Genomic DNA, 15,571 nt, shown 5'->3' on the forward strand with positions numbered 1-15,571 from the left:
CAGTATCTAATACACAGTGTACACAGACAACGGTGCTTATCTATATCTGTGTGTGTACAGTTAAGTTCATACACAAAGTGCTTATCTATATCTGTGTGTGTACAGTTAAGTTCATACACAGTATCTGATACACAGTGTACACAGACTACGGTGCTTACCTATATCTGTGTGTTCAGTTAAGTTCATACACAGTATCTAATACACAGTGTACACAGACAACGGTGCTTACCTATATCTGTGTGTGTACAGTTAAGTTCATACACAGTATATGATACACAGTGTACACAGACTACGGTGCTTACCTATATCTGTGTGTGTACAGTTAAGTTCATACACAGTATCTGGTACACAGTGTACACAGACTACGGTGCTTACCTATATCTGTGTGTGTACAGTTAAGTTCATACACAGTATCTGATACACAGTGTACACAGACTACGGTGCTTACCTATATCTGTGTGTGTACAGTTAAGTTCATACACAGTATCTGATACACAGTGTACACAGACAACGGCTGCTGGGTTTCTTCCTCCAATTGTTACCTGGGAATTTCTCCCATCATCTGAATGGCTCCCGTGGCACTGGAGATGCCTTTGTGGGTTATCCACAGCTTCCCCATGTTTCAGTAACAGTTCCCTGGGCTTCAGCCACAATTTGATCCCTTCAGGACCCCCTCATCCCTCTCTGCATTCTCAGCTCTTTCTTTATGTCACGCACAGCGCCGTGCACATTACATCTTGCGCCCTCTGTTCCTCACTGCCTACCCCTCTCCTCACCATGCATGGAGCCCTCCTCTCTCTCTCCTGTCCCCTCAGTTCCATGCCAAGAAGAAACCGCCCCACTCCCAGACTCCAGCTCCCTCTATAGGCTTGATAAAGCAGCAATGCATGCTTCCCGTTAGTTTCCATGCTCTGGGGCTCTGTAATTAGGAAGGAGAGCCATGCGAGATTACGAGACTGCATGCGTGCTCAGAACGCAGCTCCTGATTGGTGTCTTTTATTGCTGTGAGGTGTTGATCTGGACCACAGCATCAGACAGTGGTGATTTTTTGCATGGCACGCCTGAGCTGGTCTCATGACACACTGGGTTGGGAAACACTGCACTAGGGGTAATGCAAAAATACCTTCATTTCCTCCCCCCAAAACCAATCAAAAATCTAAACATCTAAACACATCAGTAGTAAATCCAAATACCTTAAATACAATCCTCCCAACCCCATAATATTAAAAAAACCCCTTGATAATAGGAGAACCCTAGGATTCCCTGGGGAGCCCCGCAGTGTCACATCCCCTTCGGTGGCAAACCCTGCGCTTGGCTCTGGTGTCACCCGGGGAACGGGGCTTCCATAATCCAGCTGGCGCCTGCCCCATCTCACGCCAAACTGTGATGCTTGGTAGTGTTGTCAGCAAGGGCACAAGTGATCTTTCTGGCCACAAGTGGGACCCAGCTGTTCTTGGGCAAAACATCTTGCAGAGATACAAATGGGGGTTCACCTGGGCTGGGAGAAAAATCCAAGATGAAAGGGAGCGTGCACTGGTCCAGATTCTGGGTTTCTGTAGTCCCTGGCACGAAAACTCGTACAGTGCGCCACGGACCAGGAGTGCCCAGAGGACAAGAGGCAGCGACTGCCTTTATAATAAAGAAATCCAGACCTGCCGCATTCCTCTGCACCTGGAGCTTTCTGTCCACGTGAAGGACATTCCAGGGATGAGACCGCGTCACCCAGGGTTTGCAGGGAGATTTTTGCCCTGTTCTGATACCCTTCTCATACTTGCTCGCGACACATGGTGGCGTTTGTTGGGCGGACAACAAAACGGGCCAAAGTTGGATTCAAAATCCCCACAATTCAAAACCCTGGGTCACACGACATCCCTGCTGTGCACTCCCCGCCAAGGCGCCAGAGAGGCGGCGGCCATTACCTTCCCCGGTAGCCGAACATGAGGAAGAGGACGCAGAAGATGATGCAGGTGACTCCGATGTGGATGCCGATAACGATGCCGGTGGTGGACGTCTTGTTGTTCTGCTCGTCCTTCACGCAGTCACACGGGGGATTCAGGACTGGGGAGAGCAAGGAGACAGCGGTTACCTCCACAGCACGGAGCACGCAGGCCCTTCCCCCGCGCTTGCTCTCTGCGCCTCCTCACTGCCAGGCCATGGAGGGGGCAGCAGTTCTCAGTATCAAAGGGAGAACGAAACCTGATCCAATACCTATCTTAGAAAAGTGCAGGAAGAAGGGAAAGAAGCCAGCAACGTGCAGAGTAACCGAAATTACACAAACGTGGCGGGATTCCCCTCTCCTCCCCTGCAGCTGGTCGCACTGGCGCAGCCGTTTCCTTATTCCCCCAAGGGGAGGACTTTACACAACACGGAAACAAATCGTGTTTGGAGATGGGAAAGCCTAGCCCTCTGATATTCTGTAATGTTCTGCCTGCAACTGACTAGAACAGGGGCAGCTAGATCCGGGCTTCTGATGCGGCCGCAGGAAGCGCATCCTGGGGACGGGAGAGGCCGCAATGTCTCCAGGCCTGCAGCCACTTCAGAAGGCCCGTTCTCACCTCACAATGCAAGGCGGCACCCGTTAATGTAACTTCCCCTCCTCTCCTCGTTCATGGGCGGGGGCTCATGTGAATGCAAACCAGGAGGAAGAGGCCAAGACTCACCGAATGAGATTGGAGCTTAAATCCAGCATGGGCCCGGCCAGGGGGGATCCTACTACACATGAAGATTACCAAATCATTGATTTTATTTTTGTATAAAGCTAACTAACCTAACCTAACTCTGAGAATCCCTGCTGAAGAAACATTCATCCTTTCACAGTTTTCTTGCACTTCTGCTGCCTTAAAAACGGCCAGGAGCAGTTGCTGAAGTAGCTGCCTTTGGCAGGCAATCTTCAGCCAGGGACAAGCGGTCACCTGTAGTATGCTGGTGGCATGAGAAGAAAGCTGAGAGGAACCTTACATCCATGCATCCTGCCAGCTCATACTACAGGCCCACTTCCTTTCTCCCAGGCGCTCATCTGCAAGGCTTCAAATCTCATTACAACAATCTGGGAACAATTACCATTTAAATGCCTCATGAACAATTTCACTGTAGCAATTACCCATTCAGTAAAAAATAAGAGAGTCCCGAGGGCTTTCCTCTTATACCAAAATACCTCTACCCTGAGCCTGGTGCCAGGGGATTTTCCGGTGAATGGGTGCACTCTCTACGCCTTGGGAGCAATCTCGCAGTTAGCGCTGGTGCACTACAACAGGCGCTCGGGGCCATCCCCAACACCTTAACAGCAGGGCAAGCCCACAGGGGTGAGAAAGGAGCCTGCTTCTCCCATCAGGGTGTACTGGGTGTGCAATGTAAACTGGACTGACGGGGAGCCCAATAATACTGCAAAAAAAAGCAAAGTCTGATCTCACACTGGAAGGAATCATAACTTTTTACTACATCAAGGAGGAGGACGATAACAGAGTACTCTTGCCTGATAATTTTGCTTAGAAGCAGCGTACTCCATCTGTTACTCATCACAGAGTACTCCTAACTCTGACATTGCTCAGTCATAGGGTATTTTTGCTTGATAATGATAATGATACCCAGACTACTCTTGCCTGAAATGTAATTCTGAGTATTTTTGTCTGATAACATTACCCATGATAGAGCACTCTTGACTCTAAAGCTACCCAGTCACACGGTACGCTTGTGTTCAATGTTACTCAGTCACAGAGTACTCTAGTGGTCAGTGTTACTTAACGAAAGAGCACGCTTCTCTCCAATATTACTCAGTCACAGTTTACTCTTGCCTCTAATGTTACTCAGTCACAGAATACTCTTGTGGTCAGTGTTACTCAGTGATTGAGTGTGCTTGTCTCCAGTGTTAATCAGTCACAGCGCACTCTTGCTACTAATGTTACTCAGTCATAGTGTACTCTTGTGGTCAATGTTAGCGACAGAGCACACTTTTCTCCAATGTTACTCAGTCACAGACTACTCTTGCGGTCAGTGTTACTCTTTGATAGAGTGCGCTTGTCTCCAATGCTACGCAGTCACAGAGTACTCTTGTCTCTTATGTTAATCAGAAACAGACTAATCTTGCCTCTGATGTTACTCAGTCACAGAGTAGTCTGGACTGGGATGCAGGTTCTAAACAACTCCTCCTAGCACAGATAGCAAGCCAGGGAGGTTAAAGGCAGACAAGAGACTGCCCTTTCTTACACCCTGTACTGAGCACAGGCCTCACTCAGCTCACTCTTCCCTGCTGCTCCCTAGGTATGGAATTAACCTCTCACCTCTTCTTCAGTAAACCTCACCCACCCTCTCCCCACCTGAAGGATCACTCTAACATACTCCATGAACTGCCCGCCCTCTGAAACAATATGTAATCCTGTGACTACCCCGCCATCGGTACACACACAGCACAGTAACATACAGTGCATTACTGCTGCTTGCACGGCACTAACTGTCCTTCTTGTGGGGGGGTTGAGTCCTGGGCCAGAAGAAAATGCCAGTGAGCAAAGGGACACAAATGTAGCTGAAGTGATTGGGGCTCGGCCCTCCAGCCCTGGCCGGGAGTTCAGCCTCCTTACCCGTTCTCTCAGCGGCATCCTTCAGAGACACGAAACGAACTGTGGCATTGCCATCCCCGTGCTGGTTATACGCCAGGAGCTTCACCTCATACACGACAGCGGAGTCTAGCAAAAAGGAAGTGGGGAGAGCACAAAGAGGTGAATGGCAGCAAAGTTCAATACCCAACAGTAAAAGTCCAACTTTCTCTAATTCTATCAGTGGGAAAGCTTCAAAACAGCCAGCGGGAAGGTCCCACTGCAAAGCTGCCAGCAAGACAAGAGTACCAGTTACTCTCCTACCAGAGAGGTTCTCCACTAATTTGGGGTTACTTCTGCCTTCCAACTGCCCTCGGACATCTTGCAGTGGCTTTTTTTTTTTTAATTGGGGCTTAGAATGGGATGATCAAATGGCTCCACATCACCGGGGACAGGGCGAACCAGTCCTGGTTTTATACCCCATGGCCTCTGTATTTGTAGCTCCAATTTGTCCAAGAAAAAGCAGGAAACTACAACTCCCTAGATGCAATGGAGGAAAAACTCAGGACTGCTTCAGCATGTCTCTTCTGACAGGCAGCCTGCAGTAGGGAACTGAGAATTTCTGCCTCAGGAAGAACAAGAATTTTCTAATAGCAAGGGTGTATGGTGCCAGATTTTAGTGTCGAGTGCCCACATCTGTGCTCATCTGTGGCTCCCAATGCATTCATTTGCAAAACAGTGCGTCTCCATTACTAAGATGGGGAGAGAGTCACTGTGGAGCTCCACAGCACTGCCAGGGCTAAAACCAAGGTCCATGTCCTGCTCAGCCTCTTCTATCACGCAGGCCCAGCCCTTCCATCCAATGGCAGCGAGAGAGAGCACGTTATCAAGACACTGACGACTGCGCTGAGAGCGAAAAATAATGCATGCATTTAAATGCTGAATCCCCCACCGAGTCAGCAGTGCAGGATGGGGAAAAAAACGCAGAAACAGAGAGCATGTTGGAAGATGGACTCGGTCTGCCCATTTGGAGCAAGCTAGTGACGAAGGGGCCCGGGAGTTACTTACCGAGATGACTGATGTTGTAGGACGTGGCGCTGCTGGGCAGCAGCAGTGGACCAGTGAAGTGGGAGAGATGAACCTTACGGTAGTAAAGCTTGAAGCCTTCGTGCTGGCCAAGTTTAATGGAAGGCTCCCACACAGCCTGGATGGCAGTGCTGTTCAGAACTTTAATGTAAAGAGCTGGCATTGCCGGGACTGCAGGGAGGAGAAAAGGAACCGCTTTAACCAGGTCTGGCAATATATGCCAGCAGCATGCAAAGAATCATTTCCAGCTGAGCGGGGGCTGGTGCTGGCTCTCCAGTAACCGTGCCTCTTCCCAGCCTGGCGTCACGCGTGTAACACGTCAATAGAAGTACCCTGTCCTCAGGCCAAAATCACTTCTGCAGGTTACAATCACAGGCATAGAAGTAAAGGGGAGCACAGCAAGGGAAACCGAACGGCGAGAGCAAACTAAGCTAAAAACATTTCCGTCTGCAGAGTTTAATGCAACTTTAATATGCAATCCAGCCAATACGGAGAAGCCATGGTTGCTTTTTTGCACTGGGCAGCACTGCAGGAGGGACTTTACTTGAGCGCCTGGAGAAACGTGCGTCCCTTCTCTCTTATTTAGAAGTATTGCCCCTTACCTTCTCCCAGAGTGCTCTGCATGGCGGTTTCGGAGGCCTGGCTGGCACCGCGGGAGGTGTAAGCTTTCATGTAGAAGGTGTAGCTGGTGGAAGGCTCTAAATCAGTTACTAATTGCTGGAAGGTGCTTTTGCTAACGGCCTCCTGATACTCCATCTCCACAGGGTCTGGAATGAGAAGAGGCAGAGAGAGGGATTCGTCTTCCTTCACTGGTTTATAAGGAGAGAAGCTTTGTAGCAAGGGCTGATTAAGCAGCGAGAAAGCGGCTAAAGTTCAGAGAATTAATTCAGAGCACTGGGGATCTACGGCATCCGTGCGACTGCACTTTGGAAGCCACGGGAGCACAGAGGGTATATAAACCCCCCCCCACCCACATGTATACAGCAATATCCTGCCGATTACACCAATCGTCTTTAAAAGATAACTGCCTCCTACTCAGGATGTAATTCTGCATGCATTTTACAACAGCAGCAACCCAGCTGCACCCTCGCACCACAGACCGAGTGCACTGGATGGTCACAGTTATAATGTGAAAACCGAGCCGGGGCAAGCCAGGACAAGGTTCGAGGATTCGGGAGTCCGTCCCGAGGGGGGGATCTGGGTGCGTGTGTATCTGCTTCACATATAGGGAATAACAGATTGGTACAGTAGGGGCAGCTCTACAATCGCGCCGGCCGTGGCACCATGAGCAAGCAGAATCTGTGTGTGCGGGTCAGGTGTGTTCCTGCTGCTTTGGTCTGGGCTGAGCTTCTCGCTCGGTGGCGGGTGGGATCCGAGGATTGTAGGGAACTTTCTCCAGGAGTATCCTGTCCTTACAAGCAGGCTGAATGTCCTCGGAGGCTTCTATGGAGTAAGGGGGTGCCCTTCCCCCCGGGAACGGTTGGATGGCAAAGGCTTAATCAAGATCGCTCTTCCGGGGACCTCACCTGGTCCCTCTCCCATCCCAGACAGATGTGTGTCTAACCTGCACTTAAAGAAACCTCACCACCTCTCTCCAGTACAGATAGATACTCTTCCTAATATCGAACCTTCTCTTTCAAACCTTCCTTTAAATATTCAAGCACTGCTGTGAATTCACCTCCTCCCCAGGCTACACAAACCCATATCCTTCCCCTCCTCTTGTATCTCTGCATTCCCGGTGGAGGCCACGGTGCCCCAGCCCCCTCTGCAGCAGCAGCGCTGAGCAGTGCAGGAGGAGGAGGAATGAAACTTTCCAGCTACGGGGTCAGCCACCTCCTCCTTCCATCAGGCTCCAGGGCCCGGCCCTGTGCCGGCAGAGTTCCCTCCGGTACCTGCGGTCTTTCTGATGTGCAGGACGTAGCCGATGATGTCTTTGGTGTTGTGCAGAGGCTCCCTCCAGGACACCTGGATGGCGGTGGCGGAAACGGTCAGCGCCCTCACGCTCTGGGGAGGGCCTGGCAAGCCTTCGGCCCACAGAACGGTGAGACGCGCGCTGGCCTGGGTGGAGCCGGCGCTGTTCTCGGCGATGCACTGGTAGATGGCTTCATCTGCCGGACTGATGCCGTAGATCGTCAGAGTGCTGAAAAAAAAAGAGAGAGAGAGAAGATTAGGCAGGTTCTCATCAGTGACGTACATACAGGAGAGGAATCAGAGGAATAACACCAGATTGTAAACCCTAGCAGTTTACAATCTGAAACGGTCCCCCCTTCCATCCAGCTACGGCGTACGTTCATTCGGCCACGGCTGGGGAAGACATTACCGGGGCTCGTTTTGGATGGGATTGGAATATAACGCACAGCTGTGTTTTCAAATGTACATATCTTACTTTCCATTAAATTTCTGCCCACACAAAGACCGGGTGCAAACCTCTGTACGCACTTTCCCTTGGAAATTTGGTGCAAAGTCTGTTGCTAAAAGGCGTCCACAGGTTTTGCTCCCTAGCGCCTGATGTTCAGTCCCCACAACCGGCAGGTCCCTGTACAGAGGGGTCCACAAAGTTTCCAAGAGTGCTCAGAACAGGCAGTGCCCTTCCTGGGAAAAGGCTGCAGACCATGGGCCTAGTGATCCTGTCTGTGTTTCCCTCCCTCTATCTTCATAGGTCACCATCAGGCATCTCTCGGCCTACATGAGGCAAACCGACACCCTCAGTACAGTTCACAGCGCTTCCGTGGAAGCCACAAGCCACTCCTGCCATCAGCACTGAACTGGCAGACTGGGCAGAGGCCGCTCGCTCTAGCCCTCCACTTCCGGTCTGCTGCGTCCGGCTGATGAGACCCCCCCCACCACACACACAAACCCACAGACAGTGCTATTAAACTGACTTCAGGACAGTAAGTAATTACAGGTCCTATGCATGGCCTCAAAAAACAGAAGCAACCAAGGTTACCATCTACATCTTACCCTCCTGAAACCTTCGTGTATCACCTGAGTGGAATTCTCTCTCAGGTGCCTATTTACAAATCTTTAAGCTCTTAATGACTTCTTTTTGGACAGATTAGGCCTTGCACGCACCAGACCGGAGGAAAACAGATCCATGAGAACCTCTCCCGGACCTTGAGAAGTGCGGTTCCCATCACTAGGGCTTTGGGTCGCAAATATAAATAGCTCGGTATGCAAGATATAGCCATGATGTGTGAATTGGAACCACTGCATGCAGACAAGTCTCATGAATATTTACTGCAGATACCCTGAAAACCAGCCCTGTTTTTGGCCCTTGAGGTCTGGCGTCTCAGACACTTTAAGATGTACAATAAATCCAGAACTAGTGACTGCTCCCTTTTCTCCCCTTCACACTGCAAGATAAGGGCAGATTAAGACCAGGTGGCCCACACGGCCTGCCCCGTGACTCCTGCACAGACCGCTAAGGATACAGCCCAGCTGCCAGCCACAGAAGCTCGACACCACGTGTAGGACCTCGTGCCCTACCCCTCACCAACAGTGCCCATGGGTCGTGCGCGGTTTATTCATGGTTTCTCTTTGGGAATGCGTCCGTCACTAAGGCGGCAGAGTGTACACTGTCAAAAACAAAAACAAATAGCAAAATCCAGCCTTATCTCTAGACATGAGTCTGTCTGTTCTTCCCCTCGAAGAGGATAGAAAAGAGTCTGGGAACGAGCTCTCTCTTTTCCGAATGTTTCTGCTGCCACTGTAGTGAGTTTGTGGGAGTGCGTTTTGGCGTTTCGCTGCAGTGCGCAGAGGACGGCTCTCTCCAGCAGAGCACAGGCATGCACAGAAAACCTGCCTTTCCTTCCAGTTCTCCCCGGGCACCAAGTTTCCTCTTCTACACAGAAAAGGTGGATCAGGACTGGGGTCACGCTTTAATGTGTATTTAATGAGAAAATACAGAACACTTTCATCCTGTCACAGCTGGAGCACAGAACTGGCAGGTAAGAAGGGACCTGGGATTAACACCCTGCAAAGTGAAGAATCGGTCAATACGGTTGCCTGGTTCAGCTTTTCCCACCATGCAGTTCTGGCAGGCCCCGTGACCCAGAAGCGGTGCTGGGCCCAGTTCCCTCACTCCTTGGGCCAGCTGGGGACGCTGTGGAGATAGCGTTCGCAGTCACAGCTTGAGCGACACCTGCAGGCTGCTCGAATGCGCGCTTATGGCAGCTTCCAGAGGAAGGACTGAGGCCACAAACGCTGGACTTGACATGGCGGAGGGTTAATGGGAAGGGGCCTCCAAACAGCTGTGATCAATGGCTCACGAAGCCCTGGCCCCAGCAAGGGCCTTTCCTGATTGAGTCAGGGGCCCCGTCGGTTAATTCTAAGTTTATCGCACCCGAGGTCCCTTCCTCACAGTGCCTGGACCTGGGGGCAGGAGGTCGTTTATGACGTCTTTCTCCAAACACGAACATTTGCGCACTTCGCTGGACGGTCTACCCGGTTAAGCTTAGACTCACTCTATAGGGAGGCTAAACTTAGACGTACACATAGACGCCTAACTCCGGATATCGACCCGAGCACCGCCTACAATAGCAGGAGGAAAACTCTGTTAAATTTAGGGGGCTTTAACTTTCAATTTTCTTTTGATCCAGCAGTTTCCTCCTGGTCCTTTAGGCTTCCAGCTCAATCAGAACCAGTTTGCCATCTGGACTGCCAACCCCAAGCAGCCAGATTCTGCGTGGCATGCAACACCAAAGGAGCAGAAATACATGTCCGGCTGTCATGAGCCGCCCATGCCCACAGCTGTCTGGCCTCCTCGGAGGCTGCCCATGCCCACAGCTGTCTGGCCTCCTCTCTTGTTCTCTTGAAACCCCCTCACCCTCCAAATCCTCCTCTCTCTCATCTTTCACTGTCATCTGCCAACCAATTTTATTTTATTTATTTAGATTTTTATATTCCACTTTTCACACTTTTTTCAGCGGATTACATTCAGTAAGCAATAAAAAAAAAAAAAAAAGAAAGGTAGGCGAAAGGGATTAGGGGGTGGGGAGGAGAGGGGAAGAGGAAGGGAGTATGGGTAGGGGGTAGGGAACTCGGGGAGGCCCGATTGCGTCACCGCGCGTAATCTTGGAAAATTGGGCCAGTGCGCGCATGTTATAAAATCAGCACATCCGTGCGTGTGCATCGTATAAAATCTGCCCCTAGACGCTGCGGGAGAGCTCGCGTTCCTGCACGAATTCAGTGCCGATGCGCACTGAGAGCTTCGCGGAAGGGGCTTGCTGGACGTTCCTTCCGTCCGCCATGCACGTCTGGGCTGTTTCAGGAGCGGAGCCAGTTTGATGGAACATATTACCGGAAGCTTTTTCAACCTGTGCTTGAGGCATTTCTATGTCAGAGGGCGCGCTGGCTTAGGGTAAGAATAAACCGCTTTGCAGAGTTATCAATTGTAGTATTGATGTCCGGAGTACGGGTTTGGGGAGGAATATGCGTTCGGGTTGCGTACGCTGTACATTACCCGCTGTGAATGGTCTTATTCTATACGGTTTGCTGTATAAATAAATACCACTCCTGACCAGCACTGTCCGAGGCTGCTTCCCCTTCCCCTCCCCCCGGAGCAGGAGCGCTGCCTCTGCAGCGGCCCAGGCCAGGAATGGAACAGCTTGACTTTTTTTTTTTTTTTTTTTTATCAGTTAAGAGTGTGAATCCCTTCCTGCCTTCTGCATCACATCACAAGCCCGGGAAATCCTTTTAGCTCATCCTTCTGGAGCCTCCTGTCATGATTTACTTCTGTACGTGTGGAAAAGATAAAACCGAGGTCAGCCAGAGAGCGGCCCTGGGGCCTGGCTCAGAGGAAGCCCAAGCGCTGGCCATGGCAGCGACTTTAGTGCAGCAGCCAGAGACCGGGCACGGTGCAAGGAGCCTTCTGTTCGTGTTACCGAACATGGTCTGCAGCACCGGAAGGCTCAGCCCTATCTGGCGGGACCCCGTGATGATGGCCGCACAGGGAAAAAAAAAAAAAAGAGAGAGATCAGTCCCGAGGACAGCATTCACACCAAAATAATGAAACAAAAAGGAAAAAAAAAGCAAATAGAGAGAAGCCGCGCAGATTCCTGAGCTGTCTCCCAGGTCACGGGCCATCAAGAAGAGCCTTTTCAGTGGAGTCAGGAGGTCGGATTTATCCAGAAAGGATGGGACCCTCTCTCTGGCACAAAGGGAGCACAGACCCCCTCCCCAGACTGAGGACAAAACATGGGGCAAGATGAACAGGGAGTGGTGGGTTCAGGGGTCTCACTGATCGCCCGAGCCATCCCTGATAGGGACACCCTGGGCCCTGCACTGCCACTGTAATCCCATCCCCCACACTTTGCACCCGATACTCAGCACTGCTGGGGCAGATCAGAGCGGTGCTAGCGGTTAGGTCAGACCTGCCACATAACTTATCTGGCTAAGTAGTGACTGAATATCCCAGGCGAGTTAGCCAGGCAGGTCTTTGTTTTGAGCATCCTACCCGCCTCTGTTACGTTCCAGAGCCCCCCCTGCAACCGGTTCACCCTGGGTCCTGCACCCTCCTATGGTCAGCCCCAGTGATCGCTATGGACTCGCTGGCTTGAAAACTCACAATACACAGTAACCGCCTGGGAATAAAATCTGTTTCTTTAAATACCTCAGCACAAAATCCCCAGCTTACAACATCATTTTATACAGTAATACCTGGGCATGAAATCCCTGACTTATAAAGTCATCACAGCAGTGAAATCTCCCTCTCCCTCTCTCAGGAAGGAAAGATCTTTGCAATTTCTGGGGTGCCCGTGTTTCTCTCTGTGCTGGGGAGCGGTGAGAAAGCCAGCGCCATCTCCCAGCCTCGGCCTGCCCTAGGGAGAGCCACAGAGCCAAGCCACAGCACCTGAGCCCTGGGAAGGAAAGACGTCAACCTTAATGACCATTCTGTAAAGAAAATCAATATTTCCACCCTCCCTGGCCTCGTGTCCTGGCTGTTATGGCAATGGTAGCTTAGCGACGCGATCCCTTTGACACCGACCCTTCCTCTGTCCCCCTCTTTTTTTGTGTATGCGTGGAGGGGGGGGGGGGTGCAGTCAGACTGCCCTAATATTATCAAATACAGTGGCACAGCAAAAAAAAATAGTGCTCTGCATATTAATAAAAGTACAAATAAAGTATAACCCCCAATTCTCAGAACTGGCTCCCCCCTTCCTGTGGCGCGTCAGATGCACAATATTAGATCAAAGCAGTTCAGTCCAGTGGTTTGCGGGAGGACCCAGGATCTGAGGGTGCACTCTGGATGCAGACACAACAGATTAATTCCACTCCTTTACCCCCATCTCCTCCACAAAATTCCCAGCTTCCCATATAATCTGGCAGCAGAGTAACCTTGCCTCCCATTTCCAGGCCGGTGCATAGCCTTTCTGGACAGCAATACAGATTAGGGACAGTGCCCTAGTATCCGGAGATCAGCTCCAGAAACAAAGGGAGGAAAAAGAGAGCCAACGTGCAACATAAACCTTTTATAAAATTCCATCTCACTTTTTTTTTAAGAAAAAGACACCAACCCACACTTTACAGGTAGTTAAAAAGATCCACATTTACTTACATTATAAAAGCGTATTCAGATTACACCTTTTGGTTCAGAATGTATACGGCATAAGGTCTGTAACAGCAGGAAAACAAATGATGCCCACACTGCTAAGAGCCCATCCCAGCTGACAGCCTCAGAGTGTGCCCACCTGTACGATCCCTCCAGCACCCGCCTCTCCCTTGCCTAACCGCAAGGCTCTGAAATAATAAATACTAGCCTGGCTCTTGCCCAGATACACTATCTTGTCTCCTAACTCCCCTAGGGAGCCTGCCAGACAGATCCAGCTGCTATCAAAGTAAGAATGTAAGCCACTTGGCAAACAGCAGTTTTGTAGCTGAATAAATGCCACTGTCAAATTGTCAGTCCCTGGTTATGGGAGAGGGGGCTTTTATTGTAGGTTTCTCGGATTTGGGGATTTCTCTTATTCATCGTTCCTGTAGATAACCAATTTGCATTCTCTCAAACAATGTCCAGAATGCATTCCACGTCCTCCAGTGTCTCCTTTGCAAGATAGTGGTGGAGAGGTCAGGAGGTTGCACTGCATCCTTAACCAAGGCTGCAGCGGTAAGACCCTCGCAGAAGGTATAGAGTGGGAACTAGGAGGGATGGTCAGCCTCTTCCCCTGTCCAGTCTTCCCGCATTTGGTGCCAGACCTTCTGATGCAGGTGCTCCTGTAGGGCATGGATGGGGGGCATGGATGGGGCAGACAGGGTGGGAAGGGTGGGAGTGGATTCGGTGCTGGTTTTGATGTCCTGAAGTTTGCCACTTCTGTAATCTGTCTGTTTAATAGCCGACAGGTCATTCAAAAGCTTGAGCCCCTATGGTGAGCTGGGCCTGCAGGACTCTTTTGAAGAAGTCGATAATCTCTTTTGTTGCAATGCAGGGATCTTTCCGTACAGCTTTGAGCTCCTCGAGGATGGTGTGGTCCAAGTATGACTGACCCAGAAGCACAGGGTCATAGAGAAGGGCTGGTCAGGTACCAGTGCCCTCTGGACTCAGGGATGCCGGACAAGATGAGTTCCTTTCCTCCCTGCAGATTTTCCTGGCTGGGTGTCATCGTGGCATGCATGGCACAGGGTCCAGGAGGACGATGTCGCTTACCTGCGCAGATTCATGTAGCTCGTTGACAGTGGTGAGGTTGACAGGCGCGGGGGTCTGTGCATGCGGCAGTTTGGGGAGAGCACCACAAGCTCAATGGACCTGAGTAAGTTGCAAGGTCTTCCCTTAGCTTCCGTCGGAAAAGCCAAGCTCATCTAGAGCAAGGCCTCCAGCCCTGAAATGTGGGAGCGTCCTGCAAGTCCCCAACGTTTTGCATGGATCCTGGCCCACGTTTCCCCCCCAAATGGTCCTGCAGTCGCTAGACCCTCAAGCCAGCCCAAAGCTCCTCCACCCACCAGGCCTATAAGCAGCTAGGGCCTCAGTAAGCAAGCCGGGGCCTGCCAGGAACGTGAGTGGCCTCTCGCTGCGCGTTCCTAACGTGAGGTTCGGTAATGCAGGTAACTCTCCAGTCCCTGCTGCTGCCTCCGAGGATTCACCAGGGCTGCCAATGATATCTGGACCTATTGGTTTTGTAGGGTCTGCCTCCAGAAAGGCCCAGATCCTGGCAGATTTTTCTCGGATGCGCCTTTTGATGTCTTGACAGCAATTTGTGATGATTTGATGGTCCTGTGGGGGATTCCAAAGCTGCTGACATTTTACACTTTTCTTTGCCAGTGGGATTTTCCCTAAGAGCACTGAGCATGTTTCGAGTATCAACCTCTGGTTGACCGGAGTGAAACATCCCTTGGCAGTGACTGCGCCCCCCCTCCGGCTCCAGTTCCTCCCCTTAGATCCTTTCCTGCAACTCCTCCTCCTCCTCCTCGCTCTGCTGCAGGCCAGGGCTCCCTCCTCTGCTGCTCTGCCCCTCCCCCCGACTCTAAGGGAGCCTTCCTGAGCTGCCCTGATACCCCCACCCCCCAGCTGCGATGGGCGAATCGAGGACACTTGTTCACGGTAGCGCCAGTGGTGGTCAAGCGGTTCACGTGGAGGCGACAATTCATTTTAGCCAGGTTTCCACCCTAGCGCCTGGGTCCTGAGCGTTACAAAGCAGGATGAACTGGGTCCGAATAAATCCAATGGAGAGAAATTTCAAAAGGATATGGGGAACGTGAAACCGAGTGAGGAAGAGGAGGAAGCAAAGAGGCTGACAGTCAGCAAAAAGGAGGAAACAAAGAGAGGAGAGAGGTGAGGACAGGCACCCGCCCCCTGCGTATTTCACAGCTCCCACTGATCCACCTGCTGTTCTGCTGGTAATTTCATGCAATGAGCTTGGCAGTATTTGGGGGGGGGAGGTCAATGCTGGGACTGAAACAGCAGCAGCAGATCTGGGGAGTGCATCTCTCCGTCTACACCTCCCCCCCCCCCTCCTCCCCTGTGG

The 15,571-nt window shown here is 51.3% G+C and overlaps 1 protein-coding gene across 1 annotated transcript in view; it reads right to left on the reverse strand.

The window, feature by feature from the left end:
• Positions 1 to 15,571, reverse strand: part of IGDCC3 (immunoglobulin superfamily DCC subclass member 3) — a 150,649-nt gene that overhangs the window by 14,804 nt on the left and 120,274 nt on the right. The window contains exons 8-12 of the mRNA XM_029575226.1: positions 7,508 to 7,755; positions 6,218 to 6,382; positions 5,598 to 5,786; positions 4,575 to 4,679; positions 1,920 to 2,058 (exon numbers count right to left, since the gene is read on the reverse strand). Of these exons, the coding sequence (XP_029431086.1) occupies positions 1,920 to 2,058; positions 4,575 to 4,679; positions 5,598 to 5,786; positions 6,218 to 6,382; positions 7,508 to 7,755 (846 nt within the window). The remainder of the gene's footprint in view (positions 1 to 1,919; positions 2,059 to 4,574; positions 4,680 to 5,597; positions 5,787 to 6,217; positions 6,383 to 7,507; positions 7,756 to 15,571) is intronic.

Source organism: Rhinatrema bivittatum, chromosome 13, assembly GCF_901001135.1.
Source record: "Rhinatrema bivittatum chromosome 13, aRhiBiv1.1, whole genome shotgun sequence".
NCBI lineage: Eukaryota > Metazoa > Chordata > Amphibia > Gymnophiona > Rhinatrematidae > Rhinatrema > Rhinatrema bivittatum.